The sequence below is a fragment of the Mesoplodon densirostris genome, chromosome 5, assembly GCF_025265405.1.
Source record: "Mesoplodon densirostris isolate mMesDen1 chromosome 5, mMesDen1 primary haplotype, whole genome shotgun sequence".
Taxonomy (NCBI): domain Eukaryota; kingdom Metazoa; phylum Chordata; class Mammalia; order Artiodactyla; family Ziphiidae; genus Mesoplodon; species Mesoplodon densirostris.
The window spans coordinates 60,551,052-60,574,811 of NC_082665.1; the positions used below are offsets into that span (position 1 = coordinate 60,551,052).

General features: G+C 39.8%; 1 protein-coding gene across 5 annotated transcripts in view; it reads left to right on the top strand.

Annotated features, from left to right (window-relative positions):
- Positions 1 to 19,412: 19,412 nt before the first annotated feature.
- Positions 19,413 to 23,760, top strand: part of SIDT1 (SID1 transmembrane family member 1) — an 89,837-nt gene continuing 85,489 nt past the window's right edge. For all 5 annotated transcript variants that reach the window (XM_060099862.1, XM_060099864.1, XM_060099865.1 and 2 more), the window contains exon 1: positions 19,413 to 19,625. In XM_060099862.1, the coding sequence (XP_059955845.1) occupies positions 19,413 to 19,625 (213 nt within the window). The remainder of the gene's footprint in view (positions 19,626 to 23,760) is intronic.

The window sequence follows — 23,760 nt, forward strand, 5'->3', positions numbered from 1 at the left end:
TCCGGGATGTTGCCTAGGTTACCGGAGCCCCGCCCCATTCCCTTGCGTACATCCGGCGAGGCCAGTGCGCAGGCGCCTCCCAAGATCTGGCTTACGCTATGAGATAGAAAGGCTCTTGCGTGTCTTGCTTTAGCCACCTGTCGGCAGGGTTCCGGACATAGCTTTGGAGGGTAGGCATGTATCATTAGCCAGGTTCTTGTGAATTCTCGGAAAGCAAGATGTTGCTCCCCACACCAAACTTAACATGTCACACTTGCTTTCACCTCTGTTTATTCAAAAATATTTATTACTGGGCTTCCCTGGTGGCGCAGTGGTTGAGAATCTGCCTGCTAATGCAGGGGACACGGGTTCGACCCCTGGTCTGGGAGGATCCCACATGCCATGGAGCAACTAGGTCCGTGAGCCACAACTACTGAGCCTGCACGTCTGGAGCCTGTGCTCCGCAACAAGAGAGGCCGCGATAGTGAGAGGCCCGTGCACCGCGATGAAGAGTGACCCCCCGCTTGCCACAACTAGAGAAAGCCCTCGCACAGAAACAAAGACCCAACACAGCAAAATAAATTAATTAATTAATAAACTCCTACCCCCAACATCTTCTTAAAAAAATAATATAAAAAGATATTTACTGCTACCTAGCAATGTGCCAGAGACTATGTTATATTCAGCGGACTCTAAAAACAGGCGAAGTCCCTGTCCTCAGGAAGCTTACTGTGTAATAGCAAACAGTTACCAACAATACAAATGTCACATTAAAACTCTGACAAGTGCTAACAATTAGGCATACTAATTAGATACTAAACTTATAGGAATATTTGAATTACTAGGAAAGCTGAAAAGCAAGGATGAGTAAATTACCAGGGACAGGTAAAGCCTTCCTGCAGAGGAAGCCACATATGCAAAGGTGTGTGGCAAGTGCAAGGGAGTGGAAGAAGTCCAGTACCTCTGGTGTTGGTGTAAGGAAGGCTGCCCTAACTGGGCGGAGCCAAGACAGGCAAAGCTGCATATCCCATGTTAAGATCTTCACAGAGCATTTCACTGGAAAACAGAGTTAATTTGCTCCAATAATACAACCTCCTTCAGGTCCTGGTTTTCTACTGTTAAGACATAACCATACATGGGCCAGCAAATACACATTCAACACCTTCTAGATGCAAAGAACTGCCTTCTAATAGTTTCCACTCTGATTGAGGAAGTTTAATGTAGTTATATTCAACGGTCAGTCAATATAATCATTCCCTGCATACATCTTCAACTCCCCGCCCCTCTCTGAGTTACTGTAAACTTGGCAAAACCACAATCCTGGCTATTTCAACACTGTATTTACTAAGTGCCTGAACCCTTCCAGATAAAACTAGAAGGAGAAAAACACTCAGCCATGCTGACTTTAAATTCATGATCACTAATTTTAAGTGGGCCTTTAAAAATGACTGAAGACCACAGTACCATTCCCTGCTCTATTAATTCTCCTACCCTCCCAAATGACAACTTTATACCTTCTCTCGTGCTCAACATCTCTTCCTCTGTCCTCAGTCTCAGCCAGTGACCTTGCTCCCTACTGAATTGACAACACTGAAGCAATCTGAAGAGAACTTCCATAAGCTCTCATCACTAATTCAATCCTCCTGTCAGCATCTTTACCCACTAACCTGCCTTCCAGAAGCTCAACAAAATCCAAACACAAGAAACATGAAGAACATTACATCAAGGTACATAATAACCAAATTCAGTGATAAAGAAAAAACTCTTAAAAGCAGCCAGAGGGAAGACATTACAGAGGAACAAAAATAAGGATAACATCATATTTCTCATCAGAACTATTGCAAGCAAGAAGACAGTAAAACATCCTTAATGTATTAAAAGAAAAATACCTGTCAACCTAGAATTCTATATCTGTCAAAAATATATTTTAAAGATGAGGATGAAATAAATATGCTTCCACACACAACTGATAAAATTTATCACCAGCAGACCCCCACTATGAGGAATGTTAAAGTAGGTACTTCAAGCAGAAGGAAAATGATATCAGATGGAAATCTGGATCTACACAACGACAAGCACTGGAAATAGCTACAGGAGTAAGTATATAAAATTATTTTTCTTATTATTTAAATCTCTTTAAAAGATAGTTGACTACTTAAACAAGTATACTAAAAATGTATTGTGATGTTTATAATATATGTAAAGGCAAAATGCATGGTAACAATAACATAAAGTCCAGAGGAAATATATTGTTGTAGGCTCTTATACTATTCTGATGTGTTATAAAATCACCTGAAGTTAGACTGTGACAAGTTAAAGATGTATTCTATAAACCCTAAAGCTATCACTAAAGTAGTAAGAATTACAGCTAAATGAGATGATATGTATAAAAAGAGATATTATAAAAGAGATAACAAAGAATAGTTGATTAAAAGTAGGCAGAAAAGTGCAAAAAAAAGGAAACAAAGAACAGATGAGAGAAATAGAAAAAAACAGCAAGATAGATACAAATCAATTATTACATTAAATGCAAATAGTCTAATCACCTCGATTAAAAGGCAGAGATTGTCAGATTAGATTTTTTTAATTGCTGCCTATAAAAAGAGACACGCATTTATCAATAATATAAAAACACAAGTAAGTTTAATGTACAAGGATGGGAAAAGATATATCATGCTAACACTAATCAAAAGAAAGCTGGAGTGGCTTTATCAATATTTGATGAAGTAGATTTCAGAGCAAAGAATATTACCAGGGGTAAATAAGATCATTTCATGATGGTAAAGGGGTCATTAAATCAAAAGTATACAACAATTCTAAACATTTATGCACCTAATAAGAGAGCTTCAAAATAAATGAAGCAAAAACTGATAGAACTTCAATGTGAAATAAAGTCTACAATTATAGTCAGAAATTTCAATCCCCCTCCCTCAATAACCTATAATACAAGTAGGTAGAAAATCAGCAAGGTTATAATAGGCTTGAAAAACATTATCAGCCATCTTGACCTGATTACATACATAGAATACTACTCCAACAACCAGCAGAATACAAATGCTTATCATATGTATACAGAATTTTTAGCAAGATGGACAATAATCTGGACCATAAAGCAAGTTTCAATAAATCCAAAAGGATTCAAGTTATACTAGCTATGTTCTCTGACCGCAATGGTTAAATCCAAGGAGGAAAGAAGTAATAAAGATTAAAGCTGAATCAATAAAATAGTAAAGCAAAAAACAATAGAGAAAACCAATGAAACTAACAGCTGAATCTTTGAGATGATTAATTGATGAACCTATAAACAAATTGATCAGGGGAAAATTACATATAAATTACCAATATTGGAAATGAGAGAGGTGACAGATTCTACAGATACTAAAAGAATAATGTAATATTTTGAACAACCCTATAGTAATAAATTCAACATCATAGGAAAAAATGGACAAATTCCTTGAAAGACATAAATTACCAGACTTTCTCAAGGAAAAGTGGATAACCTAAATAGCCCTATATCTATTAAAGAAGTTAAAGTTGCAATTAAAAAAAAAAAAAGAAACCTTCTCACAAAGAAAAGTACAGGTCCAGATGGCTTTACTGGTGAATTCTATCAAACATTTGGGGAAGAAATATTACCAATTCTACAGAAACTCTTTCCAAAAAGTTGAAGAGGAGGGAATAATTTCCAACTCACTCTATGAGGCCAGCATTATCCTGATATCTAAATCAGAGAGAAGTTTACAAGAAAACTACAGACGAATATCCCTCATGATTATAGATGCAAAAATTCTTAGCAAAATTTTAACAAAACTCATTGAATAAAATAATTATGCTGAGTGAAATAAGCCAAACAAATTTTAAAAAGGGTATATACTGTGTGAGTCCATTTATGAGTCTCTAGAAAATGAAAGTTAATGTAGTGACAGAAAACAGACCACTGGATGCTTGATAATAGAAAGGAAGCAGAGAGGAAGTAGGAGAGAGATTTAAAGGAAGAAGAAAACTTTAGAGGATGTTGGATATGTAGAAAATGGTTTCATGAGTATGTGTGTCTATAACACAGGTGATATATATGCTTTAAATATGTGAAGTTTGTTGTATGTCAATTATACATCAAGAAAGCTATTTATTTAGTTTTCTCTGGGTGGTCCAAATGTGAGCCAGATATGCTCCCCAAGCCATAAGATGTTCTACTTCTGCTTAGTCCACCTCCAGATCCCCCATCCCAAATTCTCATCAGAGTATTTCTGAAGTCTTCCCTTTATTTATTTTATAAACCTCTCCTACTCCCCTCTTGTCTTTGAGTCTCCGCCAAATGCAAGTGATGGTGGATGATCCTTTCTATATCAAACACTGAATAGTTTCTGTTTATTCTCATGTCAGTAGTCTTTGTTTCCACAACTGCTTCTATTTTTTATGACACTGATTTTTTTTAATATGGGGAAGATTTGTCTTCAGTACTACTATGACAAGAATCATACTTTTTATATATTCTGATTTTTGAAATGTAAAAATACCTAAACTGGGATATAAATCATATAGATCTCTGGTTGGTTATGAGGAACAAAAAATAGGGAAGCTGGCAAACATGACCAAATCAGGACAATTCTGTGTTGATTGTTGCAGAGGTTATGGTTTGGCTTCCTGGACTGACTACTGCAGAGATTGTGGGTCAAGTTCTCTTGTTACATATCATCTGCCCATTGTCTGTTTGAATATTCAGTCACAGACACCACCATGACTAGCAAACAAGAGATCAAGAGCAATGCAACTGTCCACCACTGCTCATGCCAATGAGTTGAGACTGATTTCTATTCATTCTAGAGATTAGGTAGTATTATTAATAACTTCTGCCAAAGTCAATGATAACTTCATCTTATAGTCTTTTCTATTTGTATAATTCTCACCATTGAGAAGACTGCTCTGATTATTAGGATAAACAATGAGTCAGCAATTCCTCCAGGTAGAGTACCTGCACAATCAAGGGTGGTCTCCTTTTGTAGCTTGCATCTGAGCCAGGATTTCCATCCTTGGTAGTTTATAGAATTAATGTCTAGGTGTATAAATAAGTCTTGGGATGCTATTACTAAATTGGATAAAATCTTAGTCTGAGGCAAACAAGACCATGTGTTCTGCCTGCAAAGAAAGTAGTAGCCTGTAGGGGCACATGGAGATCCGAGAAAAAAGATTTTATCATAAAATGAAATCAAAACCAAGAACTTACATACTTAGATCTCTATTAGTCTCTTCCAAGTGGCAAGTATTTGGCCCATCACCCTACAAAGTTTGTTGCGTTCAAATTTAGAATTACCTGGGGTCTGATCAATAGATTGTACTAATTGATTCTTTCTCTGGGAGAAGGAAAACTAGCAGAGTCACAGGTTAATGTGTTTAATGTAGTTTGTCCATGTAGGTGCAAGTGGAATAGCCATTGGCTATAGTTTTCTGTGATCTCACTTGATGCTAGCCTATACGTTTTCACTATGAGAATCCAATGATGAATGGCATATCCAACAGTCAGTAAGGCTGAGGGCAGAGGGTCCTATCTGGGACAATCTAAAAAGAGTGACTATGTTCTGATCCAACAATTATAATAAAGAGGAGGGAAAAGGAGAGAAGGGAGCATTCTGGGTAGAAAACATCAGTGATCTATATAGTAATAGAGAAGGAGAATATCAGTAAGTCAGTCAAAAACAAAACAACAATTAGACAGGGGTCCTGGTACAATGTCTTAGTTGGAATCTGTCCATTTTCCAAGGCCATGTGCTTATTCCAAAGGTCTTCAGTCCATTGTCTATTTCCAAAGATCAGCTGCTTCTAAAGGATCTGTGATAATCCTCAGCTTGAAGTCCCCTACTGGAGTAGACTTCCAGTTATATGGAACTCTGAGTTGTTTATTTAGCTGTGAAAAGTTAAGTCAAAAATTGACTTACTGGGCTTCCCTGGTGGCGCAGTGGTTGAGAGTCCGCCTGCCTATGCAGGGGACATGGGTTCGTGCCCCGGTCCGGGAAGATCCCACATGCCATGGAGCAGCTGGGCCCATGAGCCATGGCCGCTGAGCCTGCGCATCCAGAGCCTGTGCTCCACAACGCGAGTGGCCACAACAGTGAGAGGCCCGCGTACGGGAAAAAAAAAAAAAAAAAAAAATTGACTTACTGAAGTTTCACTAATATATTTATTGTGTTAAAAATGATTAAAGTAGACAACTTTTGTGATACAAACAAACTTTACTTAACACTTCATGAAGTAGACAATCTCCTTTTGGAGAACTGCAAAATGGGGTAGAAGGAAGGAAGCTTTTACAGGATAAAGAAAGAAAATGAAAGAGAAAAACAGAAAACATCTGATTGGCTGGGGCCCCACTGTCAACCATGTTTGGGTGAGAAGGCCAAGAGCTAACTTGCATTTGGGGATTGACCGACTAAATATACTGCATTTCTGGTCAAGTGGAGCATTTAAAGGGATGCGAAAGTTATCTAAGTTTCAGTTTACTAAATGTGGCACCCCAGGCAGGAGTGGCTCCATCTTGGGCCTAGAAAGGTATTTCAACAGTTGTTAACAGTACCTAATAAGGTCCCTTCCAGTGAGATTCAAGAAAGGTTTTTCCCAGTGTCTCTTCCAATAGATGAAATTTCCTAGTTGATGATCAGGAAGAGCCAATTTAAGAAGCATTGTGTGAAGCTGGCCTTAACGTGTCCATTATAGGACTTGCAATATTTTGCCACATCTGCATGCAGCAGAAAAGAGTCTAATATCAGGGGTGAAATTTCTAAAAGTATGTGCCTTCCTGTTAACAGTTCATAGGGATATAACCAATGTGTCACTGAGACATATGGCCAAAAGGGCTAGTGGGAGTACCTCTAGCCAAGAGAGCTTAAGAATTTCTGAAAGTTTTGCTAATCTTAATCTAAGGATTCCATTGGTTCTTTTCATCTTTCCAGAAGTTTGTGGGTGGTAAGGACAGCATACTTTTTGAGAAAGAGTGATGCCTTACAAAGTTCTTTTATGGTAGTTCATGTAAATTGTATGCCTTGGTCACTCGATATAAAAGTTGGTATACCCCAGATTTGAAACACAAAGTCAAGCAGCTTCTTAGAGACTCCAAAGAATGTTCAGCAAAGAAGATTTTCAGCAAGAAAATGCTGTAACTCATCCTAAAAATAAATAAATCCCATGGAGAGTGGGAGCTGGATAAAATCTATCTGAAGGTGTTCAAAGGGTCCTGGAGGCTTTGGTTCCTGGCCATGCCTCATCTTTACAGTTTTTCCAGGATTACGTTGTTCACAAGTAACACATGTCCCCAAAATAATCTCAGCTGTCTTTTAAAGTTTTCCCACCAACATTGATTTAAGATAGTAAGCAATATGTCTTCACCATGATGCGTAGTTTCAAAGAGAAATTCAGCTAATATCCATTTGAAATCATCTGGTGCCACCGAATTGTCATCTTGAGAGTCTCAAGGATTATCTAAGTGAAGTATACACCACATTTCTTCCATTCTTCCTTTTCCAAATCATGGGCTAGATTTTTGATGTGGATATTTGATAATGGCTTCTTTGTCTCAATCCAGAGATTTGTCTTTTAGGGGGTTAGTTAGTATCATAACCTTGGTTAAGCCTGCTTGTTTGGCAAAATGATCTACTAGAGCATGTCCTTTAACTTCCATTTAATCTTTTTGTCTCTGTTACCATGGGCCTCAATCTTTACAGTAGCCATTTCACTGGGAAGTTGAAGTGCATCTAAAAATCTCTTAACTTGTTGTCCACTTTTGATGGGGATTCCAGCAGAAGTGAGAGAAACTTTTTGTTTCTAAAGCAGCATGTACTACTCCAGAAGCATACCTGCTATCTGTATATGCGTTTATTCTCTGGTCTTCAGCTAGTTGACAAGCTCTAATAAGTGTTATAAATTCTGTCATCTGGACTAACTTTCCCTCAGGTAGAGGACTCTCCTGTAATGGAGAGTTGAGATTAGTGATAGCATTAGTGATGGCATGATAATCTCCAGTTTCGATTTTGAAGTATGACCCATCAACAAATACTATTCTCAAAGGGAGAATTCTCAAAGGGAGAATCCTCTCTAATAAAGCTGAGCGAGGTACAGAAAGTCCCTAGCTGAACTAAGACGATTGTGAGGTTCCCTTTCTGGTAAGGGCAGGAGAGTGGCAAAATTGAGGGTGTTGTGCAGTTAATAGTAATGTGAGAGGGAGAGGACAACAGAAATTCAAAAGAGGTTAACTGACTGACTTAAAAGTGTTGTGTGGAGATTGGCGGAGTAGAAGGATGTGCTCTCACTCCCTCTTGCGAGAGCACCGGAATCACAACTAATTGCTGAACAACCATCGACAGGAAGACACTGGAACTCACCAAAAAAGATAATCCATATCCAAAGACAAAGAAGAAGCCACAATGAGATGGTAGGAGGGGCACAATCAAAATAAAATCAAATCCCATAACTGCTGGGTGGGTGACTCACAGACAGGAGAACAATTATACCACAGAAGTCCACCCACTGGAGTGAAGGTTCTGAGCCCCACGTCAGGCTTCCCAACCTGGGGGTCTGGCAACAGTAGGAGGAAGTCCTACAGAATCAGACTTTGAAGGCTAGTGGGATTTGATTGCAGGACTTCGATAGTAGTGGGGGAAACAGAGACTCCACTCTTGGAGGGCACACACAAAGTAGTGTGTGCATCGGGACCCAGGGGAAGGAGCAGTGACCAAATAGGAGACTGAACCAGACCTACCTGCTAGTGTTGGGAGGGTCTCCTGCAGAGGCAGGGAGTGGGTGTGTCTCACCATGAGGACAAGGACACTGGCAGCAGAAGTTCTGGGAAGTACTCTTTGGTGTGAGCCCTCCCAGAGTCCACCATTAGCCCCACCAAAGAGCCTGGGTAGGCTCCAGTGCTGGGTTGCCTCAGGCCAAACAACCAACAAGGAGGGAACCCAGCCACACCCATCAGCAGACAAGTGGATTAAAGTTTTACTGAGCTCTGCCCACCAGAGCAACATCCAGCTCTACCCACCACCAGTCCCTCCCATCGGAAAACTTGCACAAGCCTCTTCGATAGCCTCATCTACCAGACGGCAGACAGCAGAAGCAAGAAGAACTACAATCCTGCAGCCTGTGGAACAAAAACCACATTCACAGAAAGATAGACAAGATGAAAAGGCAGAGGGCTATGTACCAGGTGAAGGAACAAGATAAAACCCCAGAAAAACAGCTAAATGAAGTGGAGATAGGCAACCTTCCAGAAAAAGAATTCAGAATAATGATAGTGAAGATAATCCAGGACCTCAGAAAAAGAATGGAGGCAAAGATCAAGAAGATGCAAGAAATATTTTTAAAAGACCTAGAAGAATTAAAGAACAAACAAACAGAGATGAACAACACAATAACTGAAATGAAAAATACACTAGAAGGACTCAGTAGCAGAATAACTGAGGCAGAAGAATGGATAAGAGACCTGAAAGACCGAATGGTAGAATTCACTGCTGCAGAACAAAATAAAGAAAAAGAATGAAAAGAAATGAAGACAGCCTATGAGACCTCTGGAACAGCAATAAACACAACAGCATTTGCATTATAGGGGTCCCAGAAGAAGAGAGAGAGAAAGGACCTGAGAAAATATTTGAAGAGATTATAGTCGAAAACTTCCCAACATGGGAAACGAAATAGCCACCCAAGTCCAGGAAGCACAGAGAGTCCCATACAGGATAAACCCAAGGAGAAACACGCTGAGGCACATAGTAATCAAATTGGCAAAAATTAAAGACAAAGAAAAATTATTGAAACCAGCAAGGGAAAAATGACAAATAACATACAGGGGAACCCCATAAGGTTACCAGCTGATTTCTCGGCAGAAACTCTACAAGCCAGAAGTTAGTGGCATGATATAACTAAAGTCATGAAAGGGAAGAACCTACAACCAAGATTACTCTACCCAGCAAGAATCTCATTCAGATTCGATGGAGAAATCAAAAGCTTTACAGAAAAGAAAAGCTAAGAGAATTCCATACCACCAAACCAATTCTACAACAAATGGTAAAGGAACTTCTCTTAGTGGGAAACACAAGAGAAGAAAAGGACCTACAAAAACAAACCCAAAATGATTAAGAAAATGGTAATAGGAACATAAATATCAATAACTACCTTAAACGTGAATGGATTAAATGCTCCAACCAAAAGACACAGGCTCGCTGAATGGATACAAAAACAAGACCCTTATATATGCTGTCTATAAGAGACCCACTTCAGACCTAGGGACACATACAGACTGAAAGTGAGGGGAATGTAAAAAGATATTCCATGCAAATGGAAATCAAAAGAAAGCTGGAGTAGCAATATTCATATCAGATAAAATAGACTTTAAAATAAAGAATGTTACAAGAGATAAGGACACTGCATAATGATCAAGGGATCAATCCAAGAAGAAGATATAACAATTATAAACATATATGCACCCAACATAGGAGTACCTCAATACATAAGGCAACTGCTAACAGCTATAAAAGAGGAAATCGACAGTAACACAATAATAGTGGGGGACTTTAACACCTCACTTATACCAATGGACAGATCATCCAAAATGAAAATAAATAAGGAAACACAAGCTTTAAATGACACAATAGACCAGATAGATTTGATTGATATTTATAAGACATTCCATCCAAAACAGCAGATTACACTTTCTTCTCAATTGTACATGGACCATTCTCCAGGATAGATCACATCTTGGGTCACAAATCAAGCCTCAGTAAATTTAAGAAAATTGAAATCATATCAAGCATCTTTTCTGACCACAACACTATGTGATTAGAAATCAATTACAGGGGAAAAACGTAAAAAACACAAACACATGGAGGCTAAACAATACGTTACTAAATAACCAAGAGATCACTGAAGAAATCAGAGGAAATCAAAAAATACCTAGAGACAAATGACAATGAAAACACGATGACCCAAAACCTATAGAATGCAGCAAAAGCAGTTCTAAGAGGGAAGTCTATAGCAATACAATCCTACCTCAAGAAACAACAAACATCTCAAATTACAAATCTAACTGTACACCTAAAGTAACTAGAGAAATAAGAACAAATAAAACCCAAAGTTAGTAGAAGGAAAGAAATCATAAAGATCAGGGCAGAAATAAATGAAATAGAAACAAAGAAAACAATAGCAAAGATCAATAAAACTAAAAGCTGGTTCTTTGAGAAGATAAACAAAATTGATAAACCATTAGCCAGACTCATCAAGAAAAAGAGGGAGAGGACTCAAATCAATAAAATTAGAAATGAAAAAGGAGAAGTTACAACAGACACTGCTGAAATACAAAGCATCCTAAGAGACTACTACAAAACACTCTATGCCAATAAAATGGACAACCTGGAGGAAATGGACAAATTCTTAGAAAGGTATAACCTTCCAAGACTGAACCCGGAAGAAATGGAGAATATGAACAGACCAATCACAAGTAATGAAATTGAAACTGTGATTAAAAATCTTCCAACAAACAAAAGCCCAGGACCAGATGGCTTCACAGGTGAATTCTATCACACATTTAGAGAAGAGCTAACACCCATCCTTCTCAAACTCTTCCAAAAATATGCACAGGAAGAAAGACTCCCAAACTCATTCTATGAGGCCACCATCACCCTGATACCGAAACCAGACAAAGACACTAGAAAAAAAGAAAATTAAAGACCAATATCACTGATGAATATAGATGCAAATATCCTCAACAAAATACTAGCAAACAGAATCCAGCAACACATTAAAAGGATCATACACCATGATCAAGTGGGATTTATCCCAGTGATGCAAGGATTCTTCAATATATGCAAATCAATCAATGTGATAGACCATATTAACAAATTGAAGAATAAAAACCATATGATCATCTCAATAGATGCAGAAAAAGCTTTTGATGAAATTCAACACCCATTTATGATTAAAAACTCTCCAGAACATGGGCATAGAGGGAACCTACCTCAACATAATAAAGGCCATATACGACAAACCTACAGCAAACATCATTCTCGAAGGTGAAAAACTGAAATCATTTCCTCTAAGATCAGGAACAAGACAAGGATGTCCACTCTCATGACTATTATTCAACATAGCGTTGGAAGTCCTATCCATGGCAATCAGAGAAGAAAAAGAAATAAAAGGAATACAAATTGGAAAAGAAGAAGTAAAACTGTCACTGTTTGCGGATGACATCCTAACGATGCTGCCAGAAAACTACTAGAGCTAATCAATGAATTTGGTGAAGTTGCAGGATACAAAATTAATGCACAGAAATCTCTTGCATTCCTATGCACGAATGATGAAAAATCTGAAAGAGAAATTAAGGAAACACTCCCATTTACCACTGCAACAAAAAGAATAAAATACCTAGGAATAAACCTACCTAGGGAGACAAAAGTACTGTATGCAGAAAACTATAAGACACTGATGAAAGAAATTAAAGATGTTACCAACAGATGGAGAGATATACCATGTTCTTGGATTGGAAGAATCAATATTGTGAAAATGACTATATTACCCAAAGCAATCTATGGAATCAGTGCAATCCGTATCAAACTACCAATGGCATTTTTTACAGAACTAGAACAAAAAAATCTTAAAATTGGTATGGAGATACAAAAGACCCGAATAGCCAAAGCAGTCTTGAGGGAAAAAATGGAGCTGGAGGAATCAGGCTCCCTGACTTCAGACTATACCACAAAGCTACGGTAATCAAGACAATATGGTACTGGCACAAAAACAGAAATATAGATCAATGGAATAGGATAGAAAGCCCAGAGATAAACCCACGCACATATGGTCAACTAATATACGATAAAGGAGGCAAAGATATACAATGGAGAAAAGACAGTCTCTTCAATAAGTGGTGCTGGGAAAACTGGACAGCTACATGTAAAAGAATGAAATTACAACACTCCCTAACACCATACACAAAAATAAACTCAAAATGGATTAGAGACCTAAATGTAAGACCAGGCACTATAAAACACTTAGAGGAAAGCATAGGAAGAACACTCTTTCACATAAATCACAGCAAGGTCTTTTTTGATCCACCTCCTAGAGTAATGGAAATAAAAACTAAAATAAACAAATGGGACCTAATGAAACTTAAAAGTTTTTGCACAGCAAAGGAAACTACAAACAAGACAAAAAGACAACCCTCAGAATGGGAGAAAATATTTGCAAACGAATCAATGGACAAAGGATTAATATCCAAAATATATAAACAGCTCACGCAGCTCAATAGTAAAAAAAACAAACAACCCAATCCAGAAATGGGCAGAAGCCTTAAATAGACATTTCTCCAAAGAAGACATACAGATGGCAAAGAAGCACATGAAAAGCTGCTCAACATCACTAATTATTAGAGAAATGCACATCAAAACTACAATGAGGTATCACCTCACACCAGTTAGAATGTGCATCATCAGAAAATCTACAAACAACAAGTGCTGGAGAGGGTGTGGAGAAAAGGGAACCCTCTTGCACTGTTGGTAGGAATGTAAATTGATACAGCCACTATGGAGGACAGTATGGAGGTTCCTTAAAAAACTAAAAATAGAATTATCATATGACCCAGCAATCCCACTACTGGGCATACACCCAGAGAAAACCATAATTCAAAAAGACACATGCAGCCCAATGTTCATTGCAGCACTATTTACAATAGCCAGGACATGGAAGCAACCTAAATGCCCATCGATAGACGATGGATAAAGAAGATGTGGTACTTATATACAATGGAATATTACTCAGCTCTAAAATGGAATGAAATTGGGTCATTTGTAGAGACGTGGATGGATCTAGAGACTGTCATACAGAATGAAGTAAGTCAGAAAGAGAAAAACAAATATCGTATATTAACGCATATATGTGGAACCTAGAAAAATGGTACAGGTGAACCGGTTTGCAGGGCAGAAATTGAGACACAGATATAGAGAACAAATGTATGGACACCAAGGGGGGAAAGTGGCATGGGGGGGGGGTGGGATGAATTGGGAGATTGGCATTGACATATATACACTAATATGTATTAAATGGATAACTAATAGGAACCTGCTGTATAAAAAAATAAAGTTCAAAAATTCAAAAAAAAAAAAGTGTGTGTTCTGTCTTTACCCCACATGGAACCGTAAGTTCAAGCAGGGAGCCCAGAACTAATTCAGCAGAAGCATCAACAAGTTTTGCAGTGGCAGCTAGAGCCTAGCTGTCCACATAGAGTGTCATGCAGTCAGTTGAAGGCAAAAATGTATCGACAGCCCCAGTGTAGACGCACACTGAGAAAGGCAGAGCAATAATCTGCTGCAGTGAAGCAGGTGATGTGGGGAACAACTGATGACAGCATAGTGTTTCAGTTAGGTACTAATGGAAAGAAAGTGATAATAATTGTATTGATGTACCTGAGATCTTGAACAAATCAGTATCCTTGTCCATTTGGTTTCTTTACTGGCAGCACAGGAATGTTACAAGGGTTAGTGAAGGTTATGAAAAGGCCTTTGGATATGAAGCCCTGGACCATAGATTTGAGGCTTTCCTTTGCTCTAGCTTCTGGCTTTGGGGAAGTTTGGATAAGAGTTTTGTAGGATCTATCAGAACTTTAATAGATTTCATTCCAATTGTTTTTCCTATGTCAATTCCTGTGGGAACTTTAGCCCATAGAGAGTCAGGTAGTGTCAAGATCTTCATCTGGAGTATACACCAAATACAGTGGAGAAGGGGAGGTTTATATAGAGCAGACACAACTTGACTATGAATAGGTGAGTCCTCTGAAACCAGAAATAGCCCCTCTTGTGTGCATTTAATATTACAGTTCCATTTGCAAAGTATATCTCTCCATAATAAATTTGTAGGGGTGGTATCACAGAGCAGGAAGGAATGTTTTTCAAAGACCCAAGGATTGTAGTTAAAGAAGAATCTGGGGGTTATCTGAAATACCTACCTGTGTGCTATGTTTACTCCAAAGAAGAGGCTGAACGACGATGGCAGGGGTTGATGTAGAAAGATCAGTGTTGTTTGAAGATATTTTCTAGTTTATCCCAAAATCTCTTATAGTTTCATCTTTTTGTTTGTTGCATGATTGCATTATGGTCCAATCAACTTTTATTGGAAATGTTTCAGGTGTGGCTTTTAGGAGAGTATGACCTATCTTATGGGCTTTTTTTGACCCTGGGGTTTATTGTGGAAAGAGGGATCCTGTAGGTCCCTTTCTGCATCAGTCCAATCAGCTTTTGCCATCCAGGATTTAGCATCTGAGGTTCTGATCACAATGTGTACAAGTTGATACAGGTCAGGTAGCCCTGGGTCATATGTATCCAAAGAATTCCAAATTCTTCCATGAATATTTGCTGGTGTTGCTTGGGTTTACAGAAATTTTTCATTACAGCTCTTAATTCCCCCTGGGTCCAAGGTTTAAATTTTATGCTTGTCTGCATATCTAGCTTATGGGAGGGATGAATTCTTAGAGGCAACTGGCGTTTGAGGGTTTTAGAAGAGTTGCTGACAAAAGGTAGGAGGTCTGGACAAGAGGAATTTGAAGGAGGATGGGCAGAAGGGAAGAGAGCAGAGAGATAAGGGGGACGGGATGCGGGGGAACTGGCTACAGGAAGGCAACTGGAAGACAAGGAGGCAGAGGACTTGCTATGGAAATGAGTCTAGATTGTTGTTTAAGTTTGCTAATTGTTCATTAGCTTTGACCAAAGAATCTTTTAGTGAAGCAATTTTGAACAGAGTTTCATTTCAAAGTGTCTGCAAACCAGTAAAAAAAAAAATGCTGCCCATTGAGTCGAAGTTTATTCTCTTTCTTTTTTAAGGCACCTCTCAAATGAACAGTTTTGTTCAAGCCCAGTGTTCCACACAGTGGCCACTGAAGGCCCAGATCATCCTTGGGGAAGTTATGCCATTTGAAACACAAGGATTCAAGGTGCAAGAATAGAACTGTAATGAGTCAACATATAAGAAGTAGGAGTTCTTCCAGAAGGAAGAGACGAATTAGACTTAGCTGACCCCATAAGAGCTGGCAACAAACAGTCCATTGAAAGTGATGCTGTGCACTTTGAGTCTTGAGCCCCCAGTGTGATGGTAACTGCCTCCAAATGTAGACCCAACAAGCTACACCTCCAGGCAGGAGTAGAACCAGAGAGGAAGCTCTCTGTGGATCAAAGCCAAACTCTGGGGACAAAAAAAAAAAAAAAAATTGAAACACAAGGATAGTCTTATCTAGGCTAAGCAACATATGTCCAAAAGAATGCCAGGCAAGTGAGAACCATACTGGTCTGTGAGACCAGCTTAAACAAAGAGCTTAAAAGGCCTATGCCTGTGTTCTACTCTGTGATAAACAACACTTTTAGATGACATAACATAAAACAGAAGTAGAAAAGAGAGCAAAAAAAAAAAAAAAAGGATAAAAAGGAATGACCTGACTCCACCAGAGATGCTGAACAAATGGGAACCAATAACGAAACCGGGGTATCAAACTGAGACTCGATAACCAAAGAACTCAAAGCAAAGGGCAGAGTTCAGACCCGGTGCTGACTTACCATGTCAACGCCTATAAGTGGACTCGGTGGGTACTGCACCTGGTTGAAAGCTGGAGTCCGTGATGACAGGCAGTACAGACAACATCTCAATGGGACCTTCAGAAACACTATGGAAACAAGGACCACCCAAGGAAAACAAGCAGAAGTTATTTATTCAGAGCTTGCTATAGTAAGCCACCACTTGTGTTTGGCAGACTTAAAGGCAGGGGAGTAGGAAAGCTTTATAGTGAAAAAAAGGGAAGGTTTTCAGAAGTGCTCTGATTGGATCTTGGTGGCATGGAGAAGCTGGAAGCAGGCACATTTTATGGTTTGTAGAACATACTTGGCTTCCGCTGACTGATTCTAAGTTGGAAGCAGGAGCAAAAATTGGAGAAGCTGGCAGTCACTGACCAAGTCCTGACTGTTCTGGGCCATTTGCTACAGAGTTTGTGGTTTGGCTTCCTGGACTGGCTGCTGCAGAGGTTGTGGGTCGGGCGTCTGTCATCACACATGGACTGCGCATTGTCTGTTTGTATGTTTAGTCTCTCACAGTGGAAGCTGGGCATTGTAGATATTTTTAAAACCTGGCTGATGGGCCATGTTTTACTTTTTATCTATTGAACAATATAGTCATATGATAATATCTGGTCGTATAACATTTTATGCTTTCTAATACTGATACAATTTCAAATACATTCTTCTCCCACCCGCCTTTTATCCTTACAGCGATCTTGTAATCCTGGGGAGGTTAATTACCTAATGTCATTCATTGGATCTGGGCGAGAGTTAGGAGTCAGTCAGAGTATAGCCTGATTTGCAATGTAACACTCAAATTGTCTGGTATAGATATCATCTATAATGGCTTTAAAATAAATATTTTGGGCTCTATGGGATAAAGTGTATGTTCCAATTGCTTCTAAATTCATTACTTAAAGTTAGGATAAATCCTTGAAGGGTCATAGCTCCCTTCAAATCCCTACAAGGCTGTCATGTGGAAGAAGGATTAAGTTTATTCCTACGGCTCCAGACGGCAGAACTCACAGCAGTGAGTGGAAGAGAGGCAGATTTCAATTTAAAATGTGAAATATCTTTCTAATAATGAGACACTTGCCCCCCCAAAGAAGGGGTCACCTTGTGAAAGGGCCAGTTCCTCACCCCTCTTAGTGTTTGAGAAGGACTCCATGATCCTACTCCTCTAGAAAGTGCTTGAACTGGCCAGGCCAGCTAATCTCAAAGGACATCATAAACTTCAAGTTCATGAAAATTTTTTAAATTATAAAAAGAGACATAGACATTTTAAATACAGCAATTTAACATCATTCAAATTCTGGATGAAATTATCATGCTATGTTTCTCAAAAACAATCAGTTCTATTTTAAACTTTACCCCCAGACTCTTCTTTGAATCCGTATTTTTGTCCTCATGCCCATGTATTTTCAAAAACATTTTTTAAAAAGTAAAAAAAAATTTAAATTCTAATAAAAGTACTAATAGGAAGTCATCTAATTCAATCGTCCATCTGCATTGTTTTCTGATTGTGCACTTATAACTTTATACCAAATGTATTGCGCTCATTGTTTTTGATGTTTTAATAAATTGTAGTAATTCAACAAGGTTAAAAAAAGAGAGAATCACTTCCCATTGAATGGTAAATGCTAGGATTTTAATCTGTAATCTTAATTCTTTGAACATGATATTTTTCCTTCTTTGTGGCTTCTTTTTTAATGTTCCCTCAGGTTGAACTCAATTATATTCTTTTCTAGTTTACAAATAACTTGAAGCTGAAAGAAAAGAGTCCTCCTGACTTGTGACTGATATTCTGCCAGGACTTCCGAGGGATCCTCTTCTCAACCCACCCTTTACCTGCCTCTTCAACTGTTTAAATTGACTCCCCTAATTTTTTCCTGAAGGGTATCTCCTTTTGATTTGGGGCTGCGGTTTCTCTCCTGAAAAACAATACAGAATCCTGGGGATTCTGCTAAATCTAAGAAGTCATTGCAGAGGTAAAGTAGACAAGAAGTTGGGGCAGAAGTTGTGCCCTCTGCGCAAAGCCAGCTGCTCTGGGTCGTCTTTGACAACTTCCGGGACTAGACTTAAGGCGGTGTTCGAAATTGTTTTCTTTACCACATCTATTTATTTTTTTATGACTGTACATATTTACATACGTACACGTATGGCGAGGGAGAGAGAAAGTGATGACGTGAGGCTCCTTGAGATTAGGAGGTGATAAGAAAATAAAGCAGGTGGCTGGGAAGGGAGAAGGGAGAACTCTGTTAGAGAAGGGAGAATTGAGAGTTAACCGTCATTCAGATGAGCAAGAGGTCTCTGCAGGTAGCAGTCTGGAAATGTGAACTCGTGCACCCTCTTTGAGGACAGGCTCTGTTGCTTTCTATTTCTTCGCTTGCAGCCGCGTGCCTATTTATTTGAAACTGAATTTCCTCTCAATGGCTGGTCAGGTTGATTCTTCAAGACTAGTGGATATTTCTTTTTAATGTCTCCAATGAAATTTTTTTCTTTTTCTTTCTTTCTTTCTTTTTTTTTTTTTTTTTGAGGTTGAGGGGGAAGAGATGGTTGAAATTCTGGCTAGGTAAGTGGGAGGTTCTCAGAAATGAGAAAGGGGGAAGGAAACGGACTTAGAAGCCGGCAAGCAAGGCAGCAGCCCCCGGCCCCCCTATCCTCCGCACCCCCTACCTCCGCCCCGTGACCTTCCGTGGAGACCCCAGGAGGCTGCATCAATATTTGATCAGCCTTTCGCCAGCGCGTTGCCAGCACTCGTCGGCAGGGCTTGCCAGGCATCGCCTGCGCTGCGCTGCAACCGGTGCCGGGGCCCGCAAGGGGCTTTGGAAGGACCGGCTCTTCGCTCGCCCTCTCCCCTGGGGCGCGGCGCCCACCATGCGGGGCCGCACGCTGCTCTGCGCGCTGCTCTGTGCGCTGCCCTGGCTTCTGCCGCCGGCGGCACCCGCGCTCCCCGCGCAACCCTTAGCGCGGCGCCGCGACCCCCGCGACCCCGCCAGGGGCGCTGAGTTCGATCGCATCTACAACGGGGTGGTGAGCCTCAGCACCGAGAACATCTACTCCTTCAACTACACTAGCCAGCCCGGCCAGGTAAGACACTCGCTCCCTTCGCTCCCAGGAACTTGCCAGATCTCAGAGCCCCGTCGCTGCTCTGGGTCCCTGGGGAATCGACCTCGGGAGACCACAGGGACCAGGGCACCTTCGTTCCCTTTCTCCTTCAAAGCAATCACTGCCTTGCCCAAGCTGCCGCATCCTCCGCTACCGGCCTCGGGGACACCTTCGCCTCCTCTCTCGCCTTCCCGGCCTGGTCTCTGGCATTTTTGGGCTTTGCAGGGGCGCTGGTTCCCCGCACCGTCTGCGGGTCCCGGCCCCCTGCTGGGCCCTTCCCTAGGGAGGTCACGATTTCTAAGGCTGAGGAGGGAAAGGACCGCACCTCTGTTCCTAATCCCCTGCGGGGAAGGAACCTCATCTCTTTTGGATGATTCTGCCAGACTTCTATTTCATAGCACACGGGGAGGGAGAGCTGCTCAGAATCTAAAACGGGAATGTGTGAGAACAGACCAAGCTGCAGAATCTCTGTGTGTTCAAGAGTCACTGCCTGTGTTTCTGTACCGTTGTCACACGTTTGTGCTTCAGAGAAGCCAGAAGACCCGGCCAAAGATATTGGAACTGCAGCCATCAGCCGATTTATCGAGGTTTTGATTTTATACAAGGATAGATAATTGAGTGAAAGTTCTAGACCTATTTCTGACAAAAATTGAGGTGAGACAAGGGAAGGAAAGGACTGTTCCAGCAACTACCCCTTTGACACATATACTCTCTATAATGTAAGAAAACGCATACAATTAGCTTTTCCCCTCTAATAGGAGGCACAGAGAAAAGAGAAAACTCCCCAGTGTACCTGCCTCTAGATCTTCTTCTCAGGAATGTATGTGAATGAATGTGTATATATGTGTATACATATGTATGAATGTATATGTATCCCTTACTATGCCAGCATTCCCTACTCATTGGGGAAATTCCAGAACCAGATGATTGGGATACCATGATATGCCTCCCTAACTCTCACTTAGGATCAAAACTCAGAGACCTGGTAGCTTGGGGTAGTATTTAGCCAAGAGCGACCAGTGTGCCCATCACCACTCCCAGACATTTCCCAAGTGTGTGTACTGAGCAAGTGCACCATCTCCAGTCTGGCACCAGATCCTAAGCTTGGTCTTCACCATGGACCATGTCACCATATTCTTACCCTGTCCTGGCCCTCGCTGACCTTTAGGTTGTACTCCTGAAGTAAGCAGACTGGCTGTGTGCAGAGCCATTCCACTGTAGACAAGTCGGGGGGGTCAGTTTTTACTCCCCACATTCCTTGTAACCCACCTTTTCCAGTTCTGTGTGCTGTATGGACCAGCTGACATTGCACCTGAAGTGTGTTCCCAGCCCTGTTATTGGCTCAGAATAAATAAATGTCTGAAAAACCCCATGATCTCTGGGGTGTACTGCCAGTTTCCCCCTAAATCATTGGTAAGGAAACTCAAATGATGTGTGCAAGGTAAGACCCTACATCAGGCTTTAGTATTTCTTACACTGCTGCTTAGAGATAGAGTGACTGCTTTTTTTTTACTGTTCTTTGGACCTTTTTGGCTGCAGTATTCAGTGAGTTCCTCTACCTCAGCATACGTTGCACTGTTTGTAGTTAGGGTCACAGACTTGACTTTCACAGAAAACCGTGAGATATTGAGGATGGGGGCAGAGTCATATCCATCTCTATACCCTAGTACCTAGCACAGTGCTTGGCACATAACAGGTTTACTAATGTTTTTGAAAAAATGAATACATAGTTGAAAAAAGATTTAAGGAGTCTTTAAACTAAACCTAAATAAAATATACTTTTTTAGTAGGTTGAATGTGAGATCATTTCAGATAAAAACAAAATTTTTAAAAATTGTTCTGAGATTATGCTCTTTCCATTTTGCCTGTATATATGTTAAAATGCCCTTTATTTTATGAAACAATGGTGATAATTAGTTTTTAAAATATTTTTGCATAATACAATAAAAAGCTGACAGTCCCTAAATTTTACTAGTGTGAGAAATATAGTGGGAAACCTTAGGACTAGCAGAAAACTCAAGTGTTTTAATTATTTTAATGCCAGTATGTAATAATATGAACCAGATGTCCTCAAATCTTACAGCCTTCTGAAACTTCTCTTTAATGTGCAAATAAGACAGTGGAATCCTCAATCAATTTACTTTGGAAAATTGCCCTTCTCTCCCTCCAGTCCTGTATTCCAGTTGCTTTCTCCAGAAATGGCATTGTTCTGACCTACCCATCGAAACCATTATTCTGTTTCTCTTGATGGCCTCCTCTCTTCTTGGTCCCTTTTGCCTCATGTTGGAGACCAGCGCCCCCTCTTTCTAATACCATGAACACAAGCCTGTTGGATATAGCAGAATTTTACTGAAGGTTTGGAGTAACATAAGGGAATTGCAGAACAGCACAGAGTAGGTGATAGATTAAACCAGAAATCTAAGCAACACTGTCATAACAATTTACCAGCTATTCCTCCACCAGGAGAAATATCAGGATGGTGGCACTATTTTTCAGGCCCTGGCTTGTCACCATCTTCTTGGCCACCCCTCCCCCAAATGCTGGCCTCTCAGTTTCTAAATTTTTGTTATTCTCTCACGTCAAGCAGTTTTGCCTCCATGACCAACCCCAAACTCACTAAAGAACTCTGCTAAAAAAAGAGCTATGAGTCCAAGAACAGAACCTCTTTCCTTTAAACTGAGCAAAGTCTTGGTCAGGGCTCTCTCCCCTGCACACGTCATTTCCCATCTACCTGTCTTCAGTGCAACTAAGAATTTGATTTAGACATAGGTGTATTCTTAATTGGAAAACTGAAAAATATTGAATGGAATACATATAACAGTGTTTATATTGGCACTAACGGACATGTAGCACATTAAATCATTAAATTCACACTACAGAGCATTATAAAAAGCAGACTTTCCTGAACTCTTTTTCAAATGCTTCCTATTTCTTTTCCAATGAACATAAATTTTATTTCCTAATTTTCACGTAGCATCTAGCTCTCCAGAAATCTTGACTTTACACAAGTTTTTCTCAATTTAATTAAGTACATTTTAAGATTTTTATTTTTGAAAAGACTAATCATCATTAAAATTACACCAGATGTTTCATATAAAGACACCGTCTGCAAATACTGATTATAATGCTGTAAGCAAAGGAAGAAAAAATTAAAACAATGTGGATAAGTGCATTTTTTTAAAAAAAAAGGAAAAAAAAGAATTCGGTTTAGGAAAAAAAAGACTAATTTTTTCATTTTAATCTTTTTTCCTTTTCACTTCAAGCCATTGGTATGTTTGCCATTCTTTTTCCTTCAGCTTGGAGGAGAAAGACTATTCTAAGTTTAGGCTTTGGTGCAGCGAGGAAGTCGATGTGGGAGACTGTTCCTAACCTCTCCTGTCAGCCCCTGCATCTTCCATACCAAACGCTGTCTTGGAGAACTATTTAGCCAAATGTGTCATGCTAATTAGCTAAGCTAGCACCTGGAAAAGTCTCACATGCCTTCCAGGCTGAGAGTAATGTAAATATGAAGTTGCCTTTAAAAGAAAAATCACTGAAGGAATGGAGTGACTGGTTTAAAGAAGGATAATGAAAATAACAATTGAAGGTACAGGTCAGGCAAGATCGTGGTTCATTTCAATCCCTGGAGGGGCACTGTCTGGAGACTCCTTTCAAGGGGCATAGGGTTTCATTGTGTCAAGGGCTGGGACCAAACAAGAAGGAAATCACCTTGTTGAGAAAATTGTCAGGGATGGGTTTGACTGGGACAGAGGGCATAAAAGCAGGTTTACTGGGAAATGAGAATACTCTTGTAGAGACACATGGTGACAATAATAAGATGTTTATATTTGAGCTAGATGGTGATAAGAAGCCCTTAAATAAAAATCTAACCATGACCCAGCAAGAGGTCTTCTCTGAGGCTTTCAGTGACAGAATTCATTGTTTGCCATAGATTTTTGAATTTGAAATGTTTCTCTGGACTTATTTCTTTTATTTTGTTTATTACACGGAGGCATTTATCTTTTAATGACATACAGTTGTCTATGCCTAAGGAACAAATCTTGGCTTTATTAATATCAACCAGTATCTAGAATCAGTTATACCAGCCTGTCAGATCCAGACTAAAAAAGCCTATCCA